At 35.6% G+C, this 25,017-nt stretch overlaps 1 protein-coding gene across 1 annotated transcript in view; it reads right to left on the bottom strand.

Annotated features, from left to right (window-relative positions):
- The window catches only part of UGGT2 (UDP-glucose glycoprotein glucosyltransferase 2), a 90,294-nt gene that overhangs the window by 60,202 nt on the left and 5,075 nt on the right, over positions 1-25,017 (bottom strand). Inside the window, exons 3-10 of the mRNA XM_042806099.1 lie at positions 20,495-20,625; positions 19,544-19,656; positions 15,130-15,304; positions 13,087-13,183; positions 11,969-12,050; positions 10,459-10,559; positions 6,278-6,377; positions 1,594-1,654 (exon numbers count right to left, since the gene is read on the bottom strand). Of these exons, the coding sequence (XP_042662033.1) occupies positions 1,594-1,654; positions 6,278-6,377; positions 10,459-10,559; positions 11,969-12,050; positions 13,087-13,183; positions 15,130-15,304; positions 19,544-19,656; positions 20,495-20,625 (860 nt within the window). The remainder of the gene's footprint in view (positions 1-1,593; positions 1,655-6,277; positions 6,378-10,458; positions 10,560-11,968; positions 12,051-13,086; positions 13,184-15,129; positions 15,305-19,543; positions 19,657-20,494; positions 20,626-25,017) is intronic.

Here is a 25,017-nt window from a genome sequence, read left to right on the forward strand (position 1 = left end):
AAGTAGAGGAATAGTTTTTGATTAATCAGTTGGTTTTGATTTTTGTGTTAACTGAGTTGCAATTTGAGAAAGGCATTGTAAAGACTCCATCAAGAAACAAGGGAAGTCCTGATACAACACTCATACTCTAGAGATACTATGATCATCAGGGCTTTGTTTTGCTTTATCCTGACTATAATCCTAACAACAAAGAAATATAGGAAAATGTGTATCTTGGCTGCATACAGAAAGCAGTGAAGTAGGGTGCAGATACTGATTTGCTCCCTTGCGCAAAAACGATGGGACTTCTCACTAGCATAAGAAACAAGAGGCCTGCACAATGCTGAGCCTGCTCTAAGATCTCTACCGAAAACGCAAGAATCAAACATGCACCCTGCACACAAGAAAGCTGAAAGACTCAAGAAGGTAAACTGCTGGGATATGTGAAATGTATTCTCAATACACCAGTCACACATGCAATTGCCTATGGACAAAAAATAAATCCCTATACAATTGCTTGCATAACTGTTCACAAAGGCATAACATTTGAGCAGGAAATACTCAAGACAGGAAAGTCTTACATTACTTTCGCATGGTGGAGAGCTCTAACACATACATGTGGAATTTTTGCTACAATGGAAATGATACACTCTTTATGAGAAGGCTGCATCAGTGCAACAGGGACATTGCTCACTTTCACTGCTTTGGAAGGTGAAAGAAACTGGAAAGGCACTCCCCTGGACATATTAGTCTTGGCAAGGCAAGAAAAAAAAGCCTTAATAGATACAAAGCAATGTGATACATGGAAATGTTGCAAAAGTACAGGAGTGCTATGAGTAAGAAATAAATCCCTTTCACTACAGTGGTCGATCAGTGTTAACACCATGTGAAAATGTAAATTCCGAAGATCAAGATTAAGGATAGTGCTATGGATGTCATTTCATGTGACCTGTCCTAAAAGTGCAGTAGCTAACATGTAATTTTAACACTGAACTTGAAAGAAAAAAAATCCAAACTTTGAACTGAGACAGAAAATACAACAGATGTTACACATGCAAAGTGGCATCTCAGGATACATCTAAAATCAGTCAAAATCACACGAACAATGACTCATCATGTGATACAAGGCACAAAAGATGCAGTGCAACAAGGATGAAAACAAAACCACTATCCACCACAGACAGAGTTAAAATACCTTGCAGAACAGCTGCATGCGTGATTCTGAGAGCGTGGAAAGCTCAAAGCTAGCATGTGCTCACCACGATATAAGCAGCAGGCCTAGATTCAACTCCAAAGCTCTAGAAAAATCATCTGATACCTGTTTTGTTTTCACAGCACACAATTTATGACTGAACACAACGCTTTGTAAAAATTGTTTGTCCTTGCCTAATTCTGTAAAATCAAAAGAGGGAAAGGAAAAAAAGTACCAAGAACAGCAGGAAGTGAAAACTTTGATTTGAGTATTTCAGTGTTATTTGTTTAGTAGAAGATGTTTAGAACAATTAGCTCTTTTCTCTGATAGAAAACATGTGAAAACTGCTGCACTAATAAAAATCTCCAAAAGCAGTAATGTGATAGTAACTCAAATGTGCACTTGAAGAAATAAAAACAAACCTTCTGATTTTCTTCTATTTCATTTCGCATTTTCTTATCTACAGGCACTCTAGTCAGTGATCTGTAAAAATAAAACATTGGTATCGCTCAACCACTGTACTTTTAAAAATACATTATATAATGTGAAAAATGTATTTTAATACTATATCCAATGCACTCTAATTGAAGGATGTTGTAATTAAGACAAAAAGAAGAGTAATGCAGTGTCATAAATATTTTCTTTTCAAAAAAAAACATTTTGTTCTGTGTTACTCTAGTAAACCTGGGTTTCAGATTTAGGCTAGGTTTTGTTGAAGTAATATTATCAGCATATTTTTTACCACTCTCAATCCTTCCTCTTGTTTTCTCTGGAAAATAGCATATATAGTATACAAAAAAAAAGTTGTTTAATCTAAATTACCATCTAAATAAATGCCGTATTTGTATACTTTAAATTAATGTTACTAACTCCATGCTACTCAACATTACAGCACAGGCGGTCGAGGATACTACATGATGTTTTGGCCAAAGGTAAGGGAAGTATGCAAAGAATGACCACGTTAATATTAGCTGAGATTAGGAAAATAGATTTACAGATTGAGACCCTTGAAAATGTTAAGTATTCACAGACAGTCAAAATTTTCATTTTCCTAGTCATTCTACCTTTAGAAGATAATTCATTGATTTCTCTTTTTTACCTTTCAAGAATGTTGTGGAAGACTATTTTAACTTACTCCACCACAATGTAGTACATGTGAGGTTTATAATTACTAGGCTGTCATAAAATATTCCCAGAGGTGAATTAATCTCTCCATGTTTTAAGAAACCCTAAACCATATTAACCTAAATTAAATTCTCCCAATAAATGCCAAAATAAATACTCTAGTTGCTTACATAAATACTTTTTTCAAAACATGACTGTACACGTTTTAGCAAATCTGTATGGGGCTTTAAGAAAAACTGGAGTCGTCAAACTTGAAAGTTAACTAAACAAACTGAGTATGACCCCATTAAGCCAAGTGTCCCATCGCCCCTCCTCCAGAAACTGATTTAGAATAGATCTTCCTAGTAAACTCCACATTTTTTACACGATGACAGAAATAAAACATAAATTCAGTTCACTTTAAACAAATATGCAAGCTTTCCAGGTGATTAAAGAGACTACTTGTTAAGTGCAAACAATATGATTCCAAGCTTTGTTTATAAATATAACACAATTTGCCACAGCTAAATATCCTTTTCCATTCACCTCCTCTAAATATTCTGGCAGATTATTTCTGTCACTGTGAATCACTTCTGGACCATGTGATGAAAGGGCAATAGAGGGTCAACAAGGAGCTGTATTTATACCAGCCCACACTTGGTGGGCTTTCTGTGGCTCAAAATGAGAAAGCTGTAACTCAAATTGTGATGTCAAAGCACTAAAAAACAGTATGTTTCAAATATATTATTATCAGTAGTCATTGAAGGATAACTTGCTTGTTATTCTTCAACTCATCTAAACTCTTCCTCATAAAGCTTTTTATGATCATACTGCTAGGTACTCTCTATGCACACAAAGAATGCAATAAGCATATTCAATACTGAGTAAATATATCTTGTATTACTTTCTGTGTTTACTAAGTTTTGAATAAAAATTGTAGCACTGAAAGCATGAAACGATAAATATTTCTGTTGAAAAAGAAACATTGCTGATTAAGATTTTAAATGACTATTAGAAGAAACTATAAGTACAAAGAAAAGAATATCTGAAGCCAAATTTAAATTTGGAAATACGGAGGAGACTGATTAGTTAAAAACACTATCAAGTCAGAAGTCTCAAAAAGCTGACTATGTATGACACTGTTTTAAGGGACCTTCTACCAGCAATAGACATAACTCAGGAACACTACAGAATTTTTCTCATTACAAGAACATCTGTAACTGATGAGAATTATTACTGAGAATTTACTTAGCCAATGAGCAAAACAGCTACTTAACAGGGAGACTCCATAGCAAGGTGGAAATTTAATGTGGGGCAGTACTATCACATTATTATTATCACTTCATAGCAATAGTTTTAGAGAGTCCTGAAGTAAAAAATACTTTAGGGGAAAAAAAGACTCTGATTTTTATCTTGTTAAACTCAACATAAATAGTAGTAGGGCCTGCAGCTCTCAGAATTGATGCTTCATTCTGCATACACAGGTGATAGGAACTGCACAGATAAAAAGAACAACCTAAATCTTTCCAAATAGCTTAGAGTAGTAAGGCAGAAACATAGAAAATGAACATGAAAAATATAAAAGGCAGAAAGGAGAAGACAAGGCTGGCCCAAAGTTAGCAAGGAAGTAAAACACTTGCCAGCAAATGGCAAACTTTACCGATAGCTTTTTTGGTAGTAAGAAAGTAATACATTAAAGAATTGTTAACTAGCTCCTTGTCTATGCATGGCAGTTGACAATGCAGTATTCTAGCAAGACTTTAAGGAGGAAGTGTGATGGTCACTCCTTGAGAAGGACACCCTAGGAATCTGAGGTTAACAAGTGTAAAAGTACCTGTGAAAGACAACTGTTCATTCTGAATTCAGTAATTTGTTCAAAGCTTCATAAAGCTTTACATATGTTTTTCTAAATATTAACTGCTAAGGACTCACTAAAGAAAAATGCTTTACTGTCTGAAAGTGAATGCATATTATTTATCATTCTACATTATGTAGGAATGTTCTTGTGTGACAGTAAGGTTGTAATATTTTCTATCATATGATTTTATGCATCTTCATTCTTACCTGGAAGAACACGTAGCTATGTAGTACCGCATATTGAAGGGAAAAAGAAAACTTTTCACATGTTCATAATGTTAACATTCATGAATGATAAATGAATAGCAAGAAACAGAGTATTAAAATTCTTATTATTGCATTCTTAAATTACAGATAATTATGACATGTATACAACAAAATAAAGATGAAAAATACCTTATAAAATTAATTATCAAAATGTCACCATGGCATATCAGTTGTTACACTGTCTACATCTGATGACATTTTGTAAAATCTACATCAGACTGACCTTTTCAACTGGAAATACTGGAACACAAAAATGAAGGTTATAAAATAGAAACTGAAAGAAACTTACAGAGGAATGGTATATTAATTTCTTATGGTCTAAGAAACCCCATCATTTTTAATTAATATGTGAGATTTTATTTTTATTTTCATAACTATAGTTCCAAAATTTTTATACAGCCTTTTCAAACCAAAGTTTGCATAATTAAAAAATGGTTATTTTCATGTCTAAATGGTGTGAAATTTAAACAATTTTTAAATACTACTATTATAATGATCAGTTATCTAAAGTGATTAAGCAATATATTTTAATTTCCTGTTTATTCTAGTTTTTTTTTTTTTCCGAACTAGTATTTTTGACTCAGAAGGTTAAGCATGATTAGATTATTAAGGAAATGTATTTTGTGCACTGCTTTTACACAATGCTCCTTTGATTTATGTTTGTTGTCAATGCAGACCTACTAACTTTAAATTATTTAAATATTTGTAATCTCTCATGTTAAAAATAACATATTAGATTAGGATATTAGAATAAATCATACAGGACAGGAACTGCAATTCCCCTTTTAATAATTCTAAAGTCTTCTTATACTTTTACCCATAAAAATAAAATGTTTAAAGAGTAGGGAGATCGTGCTCTAATGCCACAAATACATGACGGGAGTCAGAATGGGATGTAACAATTAAATGACTTTTAAAATTGACTTAAATGTCACCTAATGTACTTCAACATTTTCTTGTCCTTCAAAGAACAGAACTGGCTTTGCAGTTCAACATTATGTACATTTCCATTATCTTCTAATGAGAAGCTGCATTTTTTCTGATTGCTAATTGAAGTGTAAATTTGTACCTTACTATTCCATAATAATTGTTTCAGGCATTTTAAAAGTTGTTTTTCTTCCTTGAAACAGGATGTTACAAAGGTATTTTTTTCATTACATTGTAGATTTTCTCTAACAGAAAATCAGAGATGACAATGAAACACTGTGATAATTAAACAAAAGTTGTAAAATGTGAATGCAAATTCAAGCAAATATTGCTGATAGGATTACATGAAAAACTTGTTAAAGAAAAGCATTTCTCAGTTACAATGCAGCTGCCTTACAGGAAGAGCAATTTTTAATAAAAATATAAAGGAAAATGTTATTCATTTATTTAATATTTATCTTAATCTTTTATTAAATAATCTGTTATGGGAGACCTACCTTCCCCAATAAGAACACTAATATACAGTTACTGGGACCCAATCTTGTCAGCAGTGTTGTGCTTAGAACTATTGTCGGTGGATCCCCCATGAAATTTATGAATAGAATTTTGCCTCTTCCTACTGTGAGTAAATCCACTATTAATTCAACAGGATTTTCCACCTGGGAAAATATCATTCCAGCAAGAGCCAGGAGGACTAGGCATTCAACCATAAGTGCCTGAAGGATTAAGATGCCTTCATGGCATTGCCTGCATCAGACATGAAACATTTAAGAGACCACTCATGAGCTCTCCCAGGAGTTACTTTCTACTCAATTGCCTGGAGTCCATCTAGCAAGCTGTAAAACATGAGTATCTGACTGCAGGATTTGGATATAGATCTGTATTACTGTCATTAAAAATTCAAATGCAACCATAAAAACAGTATTTGAAAAACAAGCTTAAGTATCATACCTGGCTCTTATTGGGAAGTTCTGAGCTATGTCTTTCATTACCTTTAAGGCATCATAAACAGGGGTAGACATAATTCGAGCAGCTGCTTGAAAACTAAGATCTGGAGAGTAAAAAAAAAAAAAAAAAATCAGTGGAAATATCACTCTCAGTCAATACTGCCTACAATCAGAAAACTGCTCCACATGCACACTCACTATTAACATTTTTTATATTTCTATTAAACATTATAAAAGATCATGAAGTAACATTATTAAGGTTGAAAAGATGGGCTTTTAAAATTGGAAATATAAAATCCAGTCTTTCCTACAGAATTCTGCTGGGCCATCTTGAGCATACACATTGTACATATAATTTTTAAGTTTACAAAAAAACACAATGAAGAAAGCAGAGAATTCATCATGTGGTATTATGCCAGTATCACAAGGGTATTATGCTGTAACCTAGATACACACCAACCCACAGACACCCGTAACTGCCATAAAGAATAAGATGCTTCCAGCTCCAGGACTTCACAAGATTTTCAGAGAACAGATATATTAAATGTAGAAGGCTGTATTGAGTGAGGTGTACAATTTGCAAGAGTAGCAGCAATCTCACAATAAGAGAAAATGGAGACTCATGAAAGAAAGGCAAAAATACTGTCAAATTGAAGTTCTTCTAAGTGTCTAGTACAATTTTTAAAGGGATCACCTTTTTCTCTTTATGCTTTTTTTCTCAGAAAGAAGTAAATTTTCATGTATCAGTACAGTTTATAATACATTTGCCTAACCACTGGAAAAACAATGATGGAATTCAGTTAGCCTTTTCTGATGCCTAAGTTGGTGTGACAAATCTTGGCACATGAGACTGGGGAAAATCCAATTTTGGTGCCAATAGGGTAAGACAATAATATACTAGGCACTTCCCAGATACAGTCTGCCTAACTACCTCAGGGCTTCTTTCTCATACTCTGCTAGTTAAGACATTTGAGCAGAAACTGAAGGCCTCAGGTTATTCAGTTTGAGAAAAGCTGATGCCACATAGTAAAAAGTGCTGGGCATAAAGTCATAGAGGATGTTGCCATTTAGAGCTTTGCACTATCTTTCTGAAGCAATTAGGGGAAAAAAAGGCATACCTTGGCTGGGAAAAAAAGGTGAGTCTGAGAGGTGGAATGTTGACTCGGTATTTCCTAATACTTTTAACAAAAAGTATAAAGAGATCACTGTTTCCAGAAAGAACATTTCAGATCCCTTTCAACAGCCACATAAGCTGTGATCAGGTGAAGCAATACGCAATTGCTGCTGTTACTACAGGTAGTGCCTCACCTGCTACGCACTTAGGACAGACACTTAAAATCCTTTATTTCCACTTTATCCTGAACAGCTAGAGTATGAGTACTCAAATCCCACTGAGGCAAACTGACATATCTTTTCAACTTCTTGGTTGCCTCTGGTCAGGGACTGTCACTTACAGACCTCTCCTTGGAGCACCCTAACACAGATGAGAAAGCAGTGCAGGGTACCTTGGGGAAAAGATGATCCCAAGCTCAAACCAGATCTCACAGTATGCTTTGAGAGCTAACTAGAGATCAAGAGGCTGTTCACACAGATAAAAGAATGAATTGTTAAAGGGAATACCACATTGGTATTCTGTGCAACATTTTTCACTATGAATACTAAACATAATTACTTACCTAAAACAAAGGCAACTCTTGAATGGTGTTTAGTGTCATTTATAAATAGAAGTATTCCCCATAGCTGAAGAAGTCTTGGTTAAATTTAGTTAAATTTTTACTTGGTAGCTAATTAAAGGTAATCGGTGAGTAGCTGAGCCATTAACTCAGCCACTATAATTAGTCATTAAGAATGAACTAGAGAAAGCACCCAGTCATGTCAGGAGTAAGAGTATCAAAACAACTGCACCATATAAAGCAGGGGCTGAAGACCCCCTGTCTGAGAAGGTCCTCAATGTACATATCACAAGCCAGTACCAGTCTTCCTGGCACTGAACAGCATCCCAGCACTTAATTACTTTCAACACTGCATGAACTGGTTGCTTGGGGCACAGCACCAGTTTCATTTTTTATTTATATAGTCATGACATGGCAGAAAAGGCCACCACTAAACAGAGACCTTGTACCGGCTTTTGAGGGGAGATGCTAAAGGGATCAAAGTTTCACAGATGCTTCTGCTTGAATATCAACAAAGGTATTCAATCATGTTTTAAAAAAAGAAAAAAATTAAATAGACAAAAAGAGAATTTTCTTTTTATTTGCACAGTAGATTTCTCAAGAGAACTGAAATGAAATGTATTTTAAAATTTTGGATGAAGATAAATCCTGCAGATGAAGGGGATAAAAGACTGCAAGTGAACTAGAATTATCTCAAATAGCTAGTTTCAGACTGGATACTGCTAGCAAGCTCCGTAACAGTCAGGGTCTCAAAATGAAACTGAAGTTCAGATCATTGCTCAGTCTTCTTCACTGCACTAGTGTAAAGGCAAATCAGTTTTGATCGGGTTGTCCTCTAAAATTGAAAAACGTAACAGGCAGAATTTAGTTGCCTAAATGTGTCATGACATTTTAGGGATCTATTTCAGATTGATTTTGAACTCCACTCAAACTATAGGATGTGCTGCAGGTCAAAGCACAGAAGCTGTTTAGAAATCAGCTTCTGCATATTTATTCTCCTTTTCCACAATAAAGCTTTTAAAAGCATGTTCTTCCATTTGATGTTATATTAAAAAAACGTATCCACGTAAACTCCAGTACACTGATAAAAGTTAGAATTTATAAATTAAACAGTCTTAACCTTTATTTTGTCATGACTCAATAATCATACCAAAACAGTGTTTTGCTTGACTTCTCAAAAAAGTATCTGAAATTAAATATAACATCCGAGATAACACATCAGGCAGAAAACTAGTCAATATAACTTTGGTCTTTCAAATCAGTAAAGCTAGCTATGATTCTCCATCTTACAAAAATACTTCAGTGCTCCTTTAATTTCTAGCATATAATACTAGGACAAGATACCAGCACATTCTTTTTAAATACTTGATATAATACTGCCTTTTCAGGAAGCCATATGTCTTTTTTAAAAAGAAGCTTTTATCATAATATTGATACATCAACATAACGGAAAATTAAACAGAGTACCGTGTTGTGCTGGGTTTGAGTGCGTGGCGGGGTTTTTGATGGTGAGTGAGGGGGCTACAGCGGTGGCCCCTGTGAGGAGCTTCTTGAAAGCTCCCCCAGCTCCAAGTCAGACCCACCTCTGGCCAGGGCCGAATCAGTTAGTGACAGTGGCTGCACCTCTGCAAGAACATATTTAAGAAGGGGAACCTAGAAAGGGGTTGGGAGTTGTGAGGCGGAGTTACAAGAAGGACACCTATGCGAACACCCCGATCAGTAGAAGGAAGAAGGAGGAAGGGGGGGAGGTACGCCAGCGCAGAGACCTGCTGCAGCCTGTGATGAGGGGGCAGGGCCGCGCCCCCCCGACCCCATGGAGGTCCGTGGTGGAGCAGAGGCTGGCCTGAAGCCTGCGGAGGAGCCCACACCAGGACAGGTGTTTGCACTTAAGAGAAACAGGGACTCTGAGGGGAGAAGCAGCCCCCACTGTTGTGGTTTGGGACTGGGAGGACTGAAACACGCGGGGGTGACCCATGCTGCATCAGCATGGGATCGGCTGTGGCCTGTGGGGAGGACTCATGCCAGAGAAGGTTCATGGAGGACTGTCTGCAGTAAGAGCAGAGCCACATGGAGCAGGGGAGGGATGTGCAGTGTTGAGCCCACTTCCCAAGAAGGAAGGAGCGGTGGGACTGCCTGTAACCCCCATCCCCTGTCCGCTGTGCCACTGAGGGAGAAGGTAGAGAGATCAGGAGCAGAGCTGAGCCCGGGAGGAAGGGAGGGGTAGGGGGAAGTGGTTTTGGATGTGGTGGTGCTTCTCCCTGTCAAGTGCTGTTTTTGTCAGCATTTGAATTAAAGTGATGTTCTTTTTCTTCCCCTAACAAGTCTGTCTTTTGCCCATGATGGTAATGGGTGAGTCAGCCCTCCTTGTCCTTATCTTGATTCCTGAGCCTTTTACTTTATTTTCTCCTTCCCATTCCTGAGAGGAGAAGGGGTGAGTGAAGGGCTGTGTGGTGCTTAGTTGCTCTCTGGGCTCAAACCACAACGTGTTAATTCAGAAAAATGTAATACATACCCTGTAGCTCCCAAACCTTCAGTGGTTCCATGTTGTTAGTAGTTTCAATTAGATGTTTTTTAAACTCTCTCAGATTGCTTTTGAGATCAGGATGCATCTGTCTACAATAAAATATTGTTTAAAAGCAAAGGCAAAATCAAGACATCCATCAATGTCTGGTTTTATCCACAGTATTGCTCACAGCTAATACTGTTTCTTTAGGGTAACAAATAATAATTAAAATTTCAATTAGTTCTTAAAAGAAAAATGAGGATTTGGAGTGAGAAGAGGTGATTTCTGAAGACCAGTTAATTACAAGGAGGAGTTGAATTGTTTTGTAGTGATCTGTCTCAAACCCCATCACATAAGTTTTGATGGAATAAATTAACTCAAAGATTAAATAGTATTCACACACAATACAGGTAACTGTATAGTTAGTTACAGCATAACATATACCTAACTGTATACTAACTGTACTATAGATTAACTGTAACAGTACACAGAGTTTGTTGTATTACCTACAAAAGATACAGGCACACAAATCTTTAGTCAGACCTAAAAAAGAGCATGGTGCCCAAAAGCCTGGCTATTTTTTTTGAAAACACAATTGGGCAAAGAAGTTTCGAGGACAAAGACTTCAGCCTTCTACAAGACACCACTGAATGTCAAACAATATCCATTACATTTCTAAAGATTCTACTGGAAGTATTGAACAAGAAGCAAAAAGTAGCTAAAACCAGACATCTAAAGCATTAAGACTATAGGTTCTGGAATATTTAGTATTTTATTTTATATATTAAGAAGTTTGACAAGGAATCCTTCCTTCCTCATTTTTTATCTGTTCAATGATATTAACTGTTGTCCTTTATAGGAGAAGAAAAATATCAGTGATGAAGACTGTTATTCTAGAATTAAAATATAATCCAGGTTCCTAAAAAAAAGCATATTCATCTGAAAAGGGATGCAAAGACAGAAAATTCCTTTTTTTCTTACTTGTAACACAGACCTAGAAATTACAAACATAGTTTGTACCTAGAAATCCCTATATCTTCCAAGAAATATCACTCCTTAACTCTAAGAAATAAATGACTATCCGTCTTAAAAACACCTTATGTAGCTACAACAAACAGATTTCTATTTGTTGTGCTATTACTTGCATTTTGAAAACCAACATTTTGGTTAAAATTATCTGAAAACAGAAGTAGCAGCAACAATTTACTGTAGATACAAACATGAAAATATGGTGTTCTAAGTTTTTGTGACTGTTGCCCAGAGGGAATTTTTTACCTTATAAACAGTTTACTGCATACATTCTAAGAGAACTAGGAAACTAAAAGCAATAAATTGAAATTAACAGAATAAGCAACTACTGCATCTTTACATTCACAAGACATACATAAAAAAATGAATCAGAATTTTCGCCAGTGGCAAATAAAGTAATTTCCAATATAAATCCCACTTTTATAAGAAATTTTTGGTTCAGGTTCCAGAAACAAATGCAGAAATTATAATAAAACTTATATCAACTCACTTTAATTTGCCAAAGAAAAATCCTTGGATATCATTTTCCTCCTCATCATTATCACCTTCCTCCTCTTTTGTCTCATTTGATCCTGAACACATAGCACATATAGACAATATAAGCCAAGGAAGTTACTGATGTATTATGTTCTTACGAATTATAAAACAGTTAACAGAAACATACAATCAGAAAGTTGTCATTCCCAGATACAATATCAATTAGATTTATACTTATGCATTCATATTTTGGCATGAGAATGAACCACTTCACAAAACTTAGCAACATTCAAATTAATTTTTAAATATAATTCATCAAATGGTTACATTTTTTATATAAATGAAATTGATATGGTTAAATAGTTCACTTCCCAAAATAGCCATTTCTCAGTTTTATTAAGTGTTAAGGTGTAACTCTTACCAGTCAGCTACTACCAAATTTATGCTTGAAAAGCATGACTTTAAAGCACTTGAATCTCCAGCTAGCATTTGGTCTAAGTCAGAGATCAGTTTCTTTCCCTTAAAAAAATTAACCTGTTTTTGACATGACTCAAAGGCTATTAAACCTTTGACTTACCAAACATAACTAACTAACTTTATATCTTGTAAATATCCAAAGTAATTTCTCTGCATCAGAATGTTATACCACTTTCTGTGATAAATGTCTCATTTCAACACATAATAACATACACTGGTACCAAATTCTATGATATAGCACATCTTTCCTACAGGAGTTTGTGAAAGTTTTTCCACATAAATTAGGGAAAAAACCTTCACCCCTAAAGCATTAACATGTAGCTACAGTAGTAATTAGCATGTTAGAGATGATAACAAAGTAACTGAAGAACAAAGGTTAAACAATTTCCCATTATTGAAAGGAAGAAGAATGGGTTACATTTTGAAGAACCACAAAAACCAACAATTAGAGGTTAAGTAATGAACTAGATCCTAAGCACTGCTGTTCACAAATGCTTGCATGTATTTTGATGTCTTAGTTCCTAATGCCTGAGACTTCCTTCTATAAAAAGAAATCAAGCATATCTTTCAAAACATTACCGACCTTATAACTGAAGATAACATATTTCAACAGTATCTTCAATAAGATAGCATAAATAAATAAAACCCACATACCTTTAACCTGTGTGTCATCTACTGCTTTGTATTCCGTGCTCTTTATTGCAAGTTCTACACCATATCCAGACAAATACATTTTTCTGGAACTTGGTTTCTGTTTGATGATATTATTTTAACAGAACAAAAAAATATAATTTAAAAACTTGTATTTATAAGAGATTAACAATATCTAATACTCTAAAATGTTATGACAGTCATAACTTAATCTTTCAATTTATAATCTAAAGTATAAAATGGTACACCAAACAAATAAGTCATGTAAAGCATATTGACCGTCCATAGAGAAGGTGTGTAACAAAGTAAGGACTTCTTTTGTCTCCTGCAGACCACAAAAAGGCTGTGTCAGACTTGTATTCCCTTCACATAATAGAAGAAGGACTAGAACAGGTAGAGCTGGTAGCACCCTATACAATAATTGATGCCTTAAAATTCATATTTTAAACTGTTATTAATTTCTTTGTAATCTTGCCAGACTTTCAGCATGTTAGGAGGAAATTCTCTATTTCCGTATCAGACTGATTCTTTAAAAAAGTTTTTGACAAAAGAGTTAATCACTTTCTGCCAGGAGGATTAAGAAAATGTATTCAAGTAGCACTGCTAAAAAGAGGTTGCCACTTATTAATAACAAACAACTATTTATAACTTTGGAGTGGAAATTTGACATTCCACAGTGTAATTAACTCAGACCATACTCATTTCTGAAAAAGTGCCCTGATTTGCCCAAAATGTATGAAAATCCTCTTTCCACAATGCAGTTCGCATATGCACAGCAGCAATTTCTTGAAAGCCTTTCAGCATTAGCCTGCAATTTCTAAGAATCATTCTGCATTGAAAATCCTCCTGCCCACAACTGAAAACCCAGCAGGGCTGGGGGTTTTCTCTGTTGATCCTCTAAGCAAATCTCAATGCAGAGAGAGCACTGCACTGTCTAAGCAGTCTTGGCGATACTGGCAAAAAAAATGACAGCAGAAAGACTGTAACTCTTCTGCTCTCAATGCTCCCTCTTCTGGAATTTAATGCGAAAAAGGAGACAGAATCCATTTCAGTGGGAACGGAAGAATAAAAATGGAGGTTAGGAGGAAGGAATAAAAGGGAAAAGAAGTCTGAAGAAAGTGCAGGAAGGAAGACAACACGCATTTGGGGGGACCATGGTGCATAAGCTGGTCAGAACAAGGAGCCTGTAGGTATTTAACTGACATAAAAGTGCATAAAAGAACATAAAGTTCAGTAGAAATGATACTCCCTACAACTTGGAATTTAAGACTGGTTTTCTCAAATTCTCTCTTTCATTACTGTGAGCAAACAACTCAAAATCATTTGCAAACTATGGATCTCATCTCCCTGAAATGCCTGGTCTACATAAATCACAGCAACCTCTCACTCCATCAGTTTATTCTTGTATTAGCCGTGCTATTCAAGAACTGTAGTTTGAATATAAATTACAAAAACCTTCCAATAACCAAAACAGGAACAACGTAGTTCCATGTACTGGTATTTGTCTTGTTTTGTTTCAGGGAGTTAGAAACATTAATTTTAAAATACTGATGCTGTGGAATGCAAACATTGAAAAACTGGTCAATGATGTTAACTGTGACAGCCCATGCTGCTGTACGACAGTGAGCATATGAGACTATACTGAGAACATATAAAATTATAATTAATTATTTTTCAACTTGATTTTCTATTCTAGTTCCCATTTTTCTAATTCTTGTTACTAATATGTTCAGTCCGCTGCACCAAGATTCACCCAAGATCTTCATACAACATACAAAAACCACACATACAACCAAAAGAGATATTTCAAGATCAGTGATGCAAACAGTGCTTGCATTCAGGATTAGATAACATTATCTTGCTTTCCCAACTTCAAAGTTTGTATTAGGTGAATCACTTCACCTAGAAAGTTTTAAAATTAGAATATACACTGCACATGATATAGGCAAATGCAGAAATATAGAAAATGTGTTTCATCAAAAAGTAAGCAAAATAAAGACAGTCTACTAACAGTTTACTGAATTAATGTTGATTTGAATTGCATACCTGAACATAATGGCGGAGAACATAAACAATTTCCTCCTTTTGTGCCTTCTCAGATAAAATCTTGTGGAATTTGACAAAGTCTTTTGTACCCATTTCTGCATAAAGAACAACCACTGGGCCATCCTCTTTGAGAGTTGGGAATTTATGATCTCCCTTAAAAAGATATGGCCTGGGTCTGGTTTTAAAAACAAATAATTCTGATATTATATATTCAGAAAATAAATTAAAACATTGGAAATTTTTCTACTTCATAATTGAAAAAACTAATGAGGGCTTATATGTTAAGTGTGTATGAGCCATGTTAAAATCATCACTAAACAATCATGATAGCTCACAAATGAACTCAGAATACCAAATATGCAAATTTAAGAAACTGAAAAAACAGCATCAACTATGAATAATTTTAATATAACAAATCACAACACAAAGAGTAAATGAAAAGCACAGTACTTTGAAAATCTGTACAACAATCAGTTACAGCTTGAAGCTTTTAATTTAAATGATGCATTATATTTATTAGAAAAGTACAGAGCAACCTGTGAGTAAGAGTAGCAGAGGGATATTCACTGGAGTTTGAAAAAGCTGCTTTAATACATGGAAACTAACTGCGGTTATACTTTTTTAACAACACCAAGCTCTGTTAATTTATGTAATTTTGCAAATTTTGACTGCTTACGTACCCTTCTTATTGAAAGCAATGTCTAGAAAAGTTGCACTTCCTATACCTGCGATGATTTCTTAGATGACTGAAAATATCTTTTGAATAAAACCTGGCAAAGATGGAGAAGTAACAGAGGATATGACTGAGTAATGTACTCAAGGTACTAAATACTGATGAGTACACTTCTTTTTCAAAGTTGGCTTTGCATAGTCACACTTGAAAGATCAGTAAACTCCCTCCAAACCTCTCCAAGACAAGTTCAGAAATGCTCACTACAGATGTAGATGCTCACTGAAAAGTCATACTGGAAAGGTGTGAGCAGTGCTCCACACGCCACAGTTTCCATGACGCAAAGCTTAGTGTATCTTCAGTATAAAAATCACAGAATAATTTACACTGTAAAGGTCCTTTGGAGGTCATCTGCTCCAAACCCTCACTCAAAGCAAAGCCAATTTCAATCAGGTTGCTCAGGGCCTTAACATCATTATCCTATGTACGCTTGGCAGGTTCGCAATCAAAACCCACATTTGTATGGCAGAAACAAAAGGAGCAGCCTGGTTTGAGAATTAACTTGGTTGCATACAGCCGTGTGTCACAGAAATATCAGGCAAGCTTTCCCACTGTCATCACAGGGCAAGGCAGATGAAGTAGGCATCATCAGGGAGTTTGAAACAACTCTTGAATGAGTAAGCTCTGCTCAAGAACAGATACAGGTTTGCCCCAATGAAAGCATACATATAGGATGTGACTTGTGCAACTTCCTTCTCATAACCAGAGACAAGAACTGCCACAGTAATTTACAGAGTTGAAAACCTAAATAAACGGAGCTTCTCTTTTCTTAACTAGTCACCTACGTATAGCAGAAGAACGACTCCTGTTCTCAAAAGGTGGGTACCAAGCACTGCCAAGACTTTCTTGAACACTGACAGTCTCAAAGGAAGCATTTTATACTATCATGAACACGCTTCACTAAGAGATTAAGTGCTGCAGAGAAATTACACTGTATAGGGCTACCGTAATGACCTTGGATTGGAAAGTTAAAGCATTTAGCCCTTGTAAATCCAAGATAAGCCTCTGTTCTCTGTTTTAATTTGACATTGAATAGTAGTGAGAAGGAATTGATTCTCTTGCTCTTAAAGCTGAAAGCTAATTAATTTCCTGCCATAAGAGATTCTCATGAGAAGGCTGCTTGAAAGGGAAGGAACACCAGTTGGGCAGACAAAAAAGATTAAAAAAAATACATGGATGTGGAGTTCAGCACTCGCTAGCCAATTACTAGGGTAGTAGAGGCAACTACGTGCTTGCTTAGATGGTTGTCAAGACAGGATGCAGAAAGAATGTGATGGACAGAAGACGTGTACTGACAAAACTTCAAAGGCACTGATTGTTTTGAGCAAAATGTGACTCCTGTCAATGCTTCTGCTCCTGGCCGCACCAACCCCAGAAATCTTTGTGTTGTTTTGGACAATTAGCAAGCTAAGCAATTCTAACCATTTAAACAACTAAAGAGCCTCCTCGGACACATCTAGAGCCCTTGAGCAGCCCACTGCACCTCCACATAAAATACTTCCAATTAGATCCATGTGGTCCCTTGCAACATGGCTTAAAGTGCTACAGACCAAATCCCAGTAGTTGCTGCATAAAGGACTGGATGAAGCAAAACCTTGATCCTGACATGCAGACTATTTGGGCTCTCCTGAGTTCAAAGTGCCTGAGACTTGCAGGATCTCAGGTTGTGCTGATGAATTTGCACAAAATAATGCTGCAGCCTCTTCTTTCTCCAGTGAGATTTGAAACTATCATCCCTAAAAATGGAACAGTTCTAGTGTCCTCACATCCAATATAGGTAACTTCAAGACACAACTGAAAGCCTAGCTTAAGTTGTCTTGACTTAAGTGGAAGAGTCATGACAGATAGAAGACAGAAAAAGAAAATAAAATACAAAGGAAAATAGTTTGAAATAAAAAGGGAAGCAACAAACCAAAAAGATATATTTTCATAAAAACCACCGAGAAAAAGAATGACTGGTTTAGAGGCACCAACAGTGAGATGCCACACTGTCCCATATATCATTTGTTCACCATTTAGAAAAGAAAGAACAGGAGCACAGCCTTATCTGTATCACCTAGCACAAGTGAAATGTATCTACCACCCAGAGTACAACTGGGAATAATAGTGAAAACAATTACCTGAAGGTGAACATGTTTTTCTCAAAGTGTAGCTCCAGGAACTCTAAATATTTGAGCGACACAGCTACTTTTGGGGTGGGGAGGAGTGAAAATTTATCAAGATTTTGTCCCTGCAGCTCTGAAGGTTGTAATGTAACTGGTGCACACAAAACTATCCAAAACACAAGAACAATTTAATAGAAATAACTTCAGTTTTCTTGTGAGCTCTTAATGATTTTTAGAAGCCTAACTTTTTCCAGTTCTGACTACTTCAGGACGCTATTGACTTGTACTGTGATTTTCCAGAATCTTGTAAATTTGGAGAGTATCTCCATAAAAGAGAATGTGCTGAACCCAGTTAACTGCTTTAGAAGAAGAGACATTGTGATAAAGTGCTAAGGTCTCATGATGCCTTAATATATGACCAGAAGAATTCAACAACATTTAAAAGCCAAAATATAGTACAAATAATTTATCTAAGAAAGTGACATTTATTAGGCACAATGTAATAGTTAAAAACAGGACATTGCGAACTAGACAATGAAGTGTTTTTGCAAAAATCTTTGCTATTGAATAAGCAAAAGACAATGATTTAGTAGGTTGTAATTGTATCAGTGGACTTAGAAAATACCGTAAATCACACATGTAAAACACAAAATTGTTTTCAGAAGCAACCATCCCCAAAGAGACAAATTTATAGGTTTTCAAGGGCTTTTTTTTCCAATTTGTATTTGATAGAAAGAAAAATGAAAGAAATATGTCCTACTAAATCACGTTTCAGCTCTACATATCTCCATGAAGTGGTAAAGGGTATGGACACTAATATTATGGCAACCTTGATCATTGCAGGAAAAACAAGTGAAAAAATGTTACATACAGGTCTTGAAAAAATACAAATGGATTCTTTTTAAATACAGACTTAATATTTTGCTTTCATTATTTTGTTATTATTTGTTAATATGATAGGTTCTACATATTATACTTCATGGCCCAAATTCATTCTGGTCTAATACTCATTTCTACAGGCTTTGCCCTGTGGAAAGGCTTAACAGGTGTGAAGTCTAGCACAAGGCGAGGAAAGGTTATACCAGCTGAGGTAGACTCCTTTTCCACTCCAGTGCCAAGCCCTTACAACCCCCAAAACCTCAAGTGCAGTGGCACTGACTATATAGAAAGGTCTATCAGCAGAAATACTGTCTCAGATGCATTAAAAGGTAAGCTTGTGTAGGAAGTACACTGTAACTTAAACTTGACAATCCAATACCAAAAAAAGGGGAAGAAAACCAAAATTATCCATGTGGTTAGAGAAACAAAGCTCTATGATTTTTAAAACCCTACTTTGATTCATAATTGATGAATTCTCATAACAGTAAGTGTTTGAAATATTTCCAAACCAAAAGTAACTCTTTTAAAATAGCATATACGTTAAATGGGTATGTCTTTAAATATCCAGTAAATGGGGATTTATGGGCTTGGTCTTATCAAGTAGAACATAAAATTTCAAAATACCTCAAGTATATACACAATAATACGTTCTTCTCTTTGGTAATCTATTTTTCCTCTTAAAACAGATCATTGCATTTACCTCTTCGTAGCCTTCTTCAGCAGCTTTTTTATTTCATTAGTCTTACAGGTGTACTTCTCATGGATAACCACAAATGCACCACAGCCTTCTGGTGGAGGTTCATCAGCTGCAATCTAATATTTCAACAATTATACTCAACCAGAATGCTCTGATTGCACTTCAACATAAACTCACATCCCCTTGATTAAAATAACTCAACAGCTGCCACAGAGTTGTGCTTCTAATTAAGCCCATTCAAAATAGGGTACATATGAAAAAAGTAATGGAAAATATTAGAAGATTAAGACCTTATAACCTTTGTCAGATTTAGTCTATCAAATGCAGTCATACTTCAGAAGATGCAAGTCCCTTTATGTTCTGTAAAGACAGGGCTGTGAAATCTCTCCTCCACAAGCTAAAATCACAGCCTGTACTCTGAGATATTTTTAATTTTAGTCACTATCAGCAATCATGCTAATGTACAAAGACTAACCAATAAATCCCAAACAATTAACATCAATTTTTGGTTCTCTCTCCTTCCCATCCCCACCTTTTTTTAAAACAAAACAAAAACAAAAAACAACCCTCTATTCAGCTATTCTCATATAAAGTGGGAATCATGAGACTGCATGTCAGTGACTCTGGATTCACAAGCTGAAAGATGAAAAGATATGAGTCTGAAATTATGATATTCCTCCAGAACACTTGCAAAACCCTCCTAACTTTATTACAGCTTATTATGAACATTTCCAAAAATTCTACCCTGAAAATAATGCTATCCATGCAATGAAACAGGAATATTTGTTTCTGTCAATATAACCAGCTTATAAAGCATCACCTTTATAAATGGACCATGTTTGATTCCCAATAATGTCGGCATATATTTTACTGAACTGTAATAATGAACACTCTTTACTCTGCAGACAAAATACCACAAAATGATGTACCAAATATATCAGATAATATAGTCACCTGCTGAAACATCTGAACAGTTGGAGAATATGCCCGTATGGCAAGTGCAAACTTCAATAGATTGATTTGCAAATTGGATAAAAATTGTCCTGCTTTCTTCAAGATTAAATTGTAATAGGAGTGCTCTGAATCTGTTGAAGAAAAGACAGACTTTTAGTGTTTAGTCTTAAATGAAGTGGCATATCCACCTGTGCTACAAATATTATGTTAGTGCTGCTTGGCAGTTCAAAAGTCTGGAATGTTGACCACTGATAACTGTTTCCTTTACTACCAATTCTAAAGGCCTAATGCAATATAAATACCACAAAAGTGAGTGTGGTAGCACTAATTAGCACCTATATAATTTCCAGCAATATAAAAATCCACTCAAAACAATAGTGTCTCTCTGCAGACCCATATGGAAAGTCTTGACTAGAGCTTATTCACTTATTTTTGTTTCTCAAGCTTATGCTAGCGTTTTAATGCAAGTTTTGAAGGTTGCTTACTTTCAGCCAGCATCATTTTACAAATTATTTCCTCACATTTAATCTTGGAATATTCCAACCTTGCATCTTAAATAAATAACAACAATCTTCTAAAGGTGATATTCTTTGGGCTACTCTTACATATCCTATTTCTTCCTTAAAGATTCATGATAAAGAAGAGTAGGAGAATGGATGCAATATGTGAAGTGGCTTCCCCTCTCCCTGCATATCTTGCCTTCTTCAAGGTCAAAATTAGGACTCCAAGTAAGAAGGAAGGTAGATGGTGTCTGGGAATGACAGACATGTTAATAAAGAACATTGGTTGGAAATAATTAACATTCATTTCTTCTTCTAGAGGCATATTCAAGTGAACATTCTCATGCTGTCCTTGGACTGAGGCAAAGAAGGCTAATTAGAAAGAGGTTGTAATATTGTTTTATCAAGTTGTGGAAAAGGCCTGTATCTGTTTAAGTAATAATGCTCACCAAAATTTAAAATCAGACTGTATACATTGTACAACATGGTATTATTGAGCACAAATTAGTCGGAGAACCAAAGCTGTGACCATAACAAGCATTGTACACCATCCCTGTTCCAGAGGTTGCTCTTCCACAGAAGAGACTCCTGAAGCACATGTGAAGCAGTCCAGAATTGCTAATTTATGCCCCCTCCCACCCCAAATCTATGTAGTCAGCATACATTTTACTGACATTGGTAGATACTACCTGGAAACTGCAGTGATTCAAGACCTTTTTCACATATAATTCAAATATTCTCCTATAAAGGTGAAAATTCACAGCAAAGGGAAACTGAGTTGCAGGGAGGAACCATTCTAGCTGAATGTCCAGCTTGAATTTATCTGTGTTCTCAGGTCAACACCTTATTTTAAAGGTGCTCTTGCTGTGAAAGTAGAACATTCATCCCAGCAGGAAACCCCTTTAGGAGTCCAAAGTGTCACCAAATTTTTTACACAGTGTGAAAATCATCTCACATAATTTAATCTGCCAGATTTTACCTGCCTCAGCAGCAGCAGGTATCAGAAATACTTGTATCAAATGATGAGTGCAGCAATCATAACACCATTCCCTCACTACGGCCTAGGTTCTAGCAAAACATTAGACCACATACAATAGCCCTGCAGGCCATAGTTTTGGAAATATCCATTAACTGCTCCCAGCGATTTTCCTAATTACGCATTTTCTATCCTCTGACTTTCCTCTTTACAACCCCTAACCTTCTCTTCTTCCTAAAACCTCTAAGATCACCTTTCTGCCTTTTCCTTCTTAAAACCCATTATTTAGAGATGCTGTTTGTTGTAATTCACTATTTAAAAAAAAAAAAGAAAAAAAAAATCTAAGATTACAAAAGGCTGCACTTTCAGAAAGCTGCCTTCCCATAAACTGTATATGATGAGTACTGTCTAACATTAAATTCAGTGGACAAAAACCCCATCTCTTCTGTGTTTTCTAAACCTACACATAGCTTTGGTAGAACTAAAATGAGATAAATTTGGCTTCACACACTACAAGCAGTGAAAGTAAAAAATTTGGAAGTGGCAAATACTTCCAGATTGAAACATTTTTCCAATAACTATACTTTCAAATTTTCTTCAAATTATCTCCACAAAAATAAAAATTCAAACTGAAATTTCTGCCTCTCCACTCAGCCCCAAATAACATCCTATTGAACACAATGAAGAGTTATTAAATATACAATTCTAAAGATACAGCCTCAATAAAATATTTTTACCACAAGTCTTTAAATTCTTTGGCTTACAAATTCCAGCTGTGCTTTCACTTTTGTATATAAAACAGCTGACATTTTTGCTCTGAAAGATGATTAAGATGCTGATGATTTTAATCAGTAAAAAAAAAAAGATAATCTGTCATGTGCCTTCAAAAATGATTGTATAACACATTGACAAGGTTACATTTATCAAATCATGCACCCACTTCTACTACTTCAACTTACATTAACACTGCTGGCTTCATTCAGACTACAACTGTACTTTAAGCTTCAGCAAGATAAGTTAATCCACATCAAATGCTATGATCCACCTAATGCAAAAACATTTTTTTAAGGTTTATTACGTACAAAACTATGGTTTCAGTTTTGCAAATTATCTTCACATTGTATTTGCTCCTTGAAACTTGGTAACTACTTGCCCCCTAGGCACATTTTAACACTGCACCCTATGCCAAAGAGTAGAAGTTACAATAAATTTCTTAGGATGTTACAGGAAACCACAGAGAAACATATGTTTCTGGTCATAAAATGCTGCATGATAGCATATTACCACTAAATTCATTAACAAAGTTGATTTAAAAATAATAAGTCAACAATAATAGGATACAGCTCCAGATTTCAGATATCTGAATGCTGTAAACTTCCATTCTAGCCAAGAGAGATAGAGCCTAGCAGCCAACCAAACCTGAAGAGCTATTTAGCTCACTCTAAAGATGCTTAAATTTGTCATCTGAATAGCGCTCTCAACTCCTGAAGCCAAATTGATTAGACTGACTACAACAAGAACTGAACAGCTACCTCAGCAGACTCACATTTAAACACTGACATTTGCTGTCCACAATCTACAGCAGTATCACACATCACAGGTAGACTAAAAATAATTACACAGAGATGACCAGGCCAGCCACAAAAGGAAAGTAAAGGTCTGTATCACCAAACCTCAGATCCCATGCACACACAGTGAAAAATTAGTCTGAGTCTACACAGGTGGCCCACAGGAGAATCCAGTGCAAAGTACTGAGGCACTGGAGGCAGGGGGAATAAACATAAGGGACATCATTAGTCAGAAGAGCACAGAGTGCTGGGATCATTATTTTAAGGGAGGGGAGCACGGGGATTGTTCCAACTGCACAGATGCGTGTATCTGTATCTACAGATCAGCCAGGGAATTAGAGATCCCAGGTAACAGCAGTTCAAGCAATCACTGGCCAGTCAAATCCCTATGACATTCAGGCAAGATGCCAGCAGAGAGGGAATACTTTGTTTATTGCACAATTATTATAGAAGTGCCATGCTTATGAAACAGATTCCTCTTGAATCCCTAAGGTTGATACGTACATAAAAAGTACTTATCTAATTTTGCAGTGAAAAACGTATAGTCTTTTAGACTACAACAAATAATTTGCATGATTGTTGTTTGCAATAGTTATTTTTTTTCAGAGAAAACAGTTTCCCTATTAATATGTTCGAGGGTTTTTTTTTTAATACATATTTAAGAGGCTTCTGAAAATTCTATATATAAACTGAACCACTTGGGAAGACAGTAAACACTGAAGTTATAATTAGTCAGTGGGGAACAGGCTACTTACCTTCACTCTGTGTTCCTAAATTAATCTTTTAAGATATAAAAGCAGCAGCAAGTTTTAAATGCAGTCTTCAGTGTTTTGTAACCGTGCTGGTTTTAATATGAAATTTTTGCAGTTTTGATTTCTTTATAACATACATGAAGCCCAAATTAGCATCATCTGCATCTCCAAATCTTCCACAAGCCTGGCAGCAAGTATGCTGCATATTAAGTAGACAAGCACAATGTTGCCTGTGTTACCTCAACACCTCACTCTAATATAGTGTATCCCATAACTAATTTTGTTTTTCATAGTGTATAATCTCAGTGATGCCCAAATTGAGTTCATATTAAAAAAAAAAAAAGTTAAGACCAAATACATCACCAGACTAAATGCTTTACCAAATTTCACGTACATATTTCCTACCAAATCCATTAAATTGCTACACATATTATAGCTAAGCAGACCATTAATAGATCTGATTTGCTAATGCTGAACATTTTAAATGAGCAAGTTAACAACAGGTGTTGATTAATCTAATTTTAAAACAAGTTCTAAGAAGTGATAAGCAATGGGTTGGAAATCATCCAAGGGATGATTTAAAAGAAAAAAGCCACCATATTTTATTTTTGAAGTTGTCTTTTAGCTTTAATACTTTATAACTCTTCTGAAATCTTCAACAGCAAGTTGGGACAATCTATTATCCAATTCTCCTATAAACCCAGTTTTTCAGCTTCAAATCTAGTAA

This window comes from Tyto alba, unplaced genomic scaffold (genome assembly GCF_018691265.1).
Source record: "Tyto alba isolate M040663 unplaced genomic scaffold, T.alba_DEE_v4.0 Super-Scaffold_45, whole genome shotgun sequence".
NCBI classification, from domain to species: domain Eukaryota; kingdom Metazoa; phylum Chordata; class Aves; order Strigiformes; family Tytonidae; genus Tyto; species Tyto alba.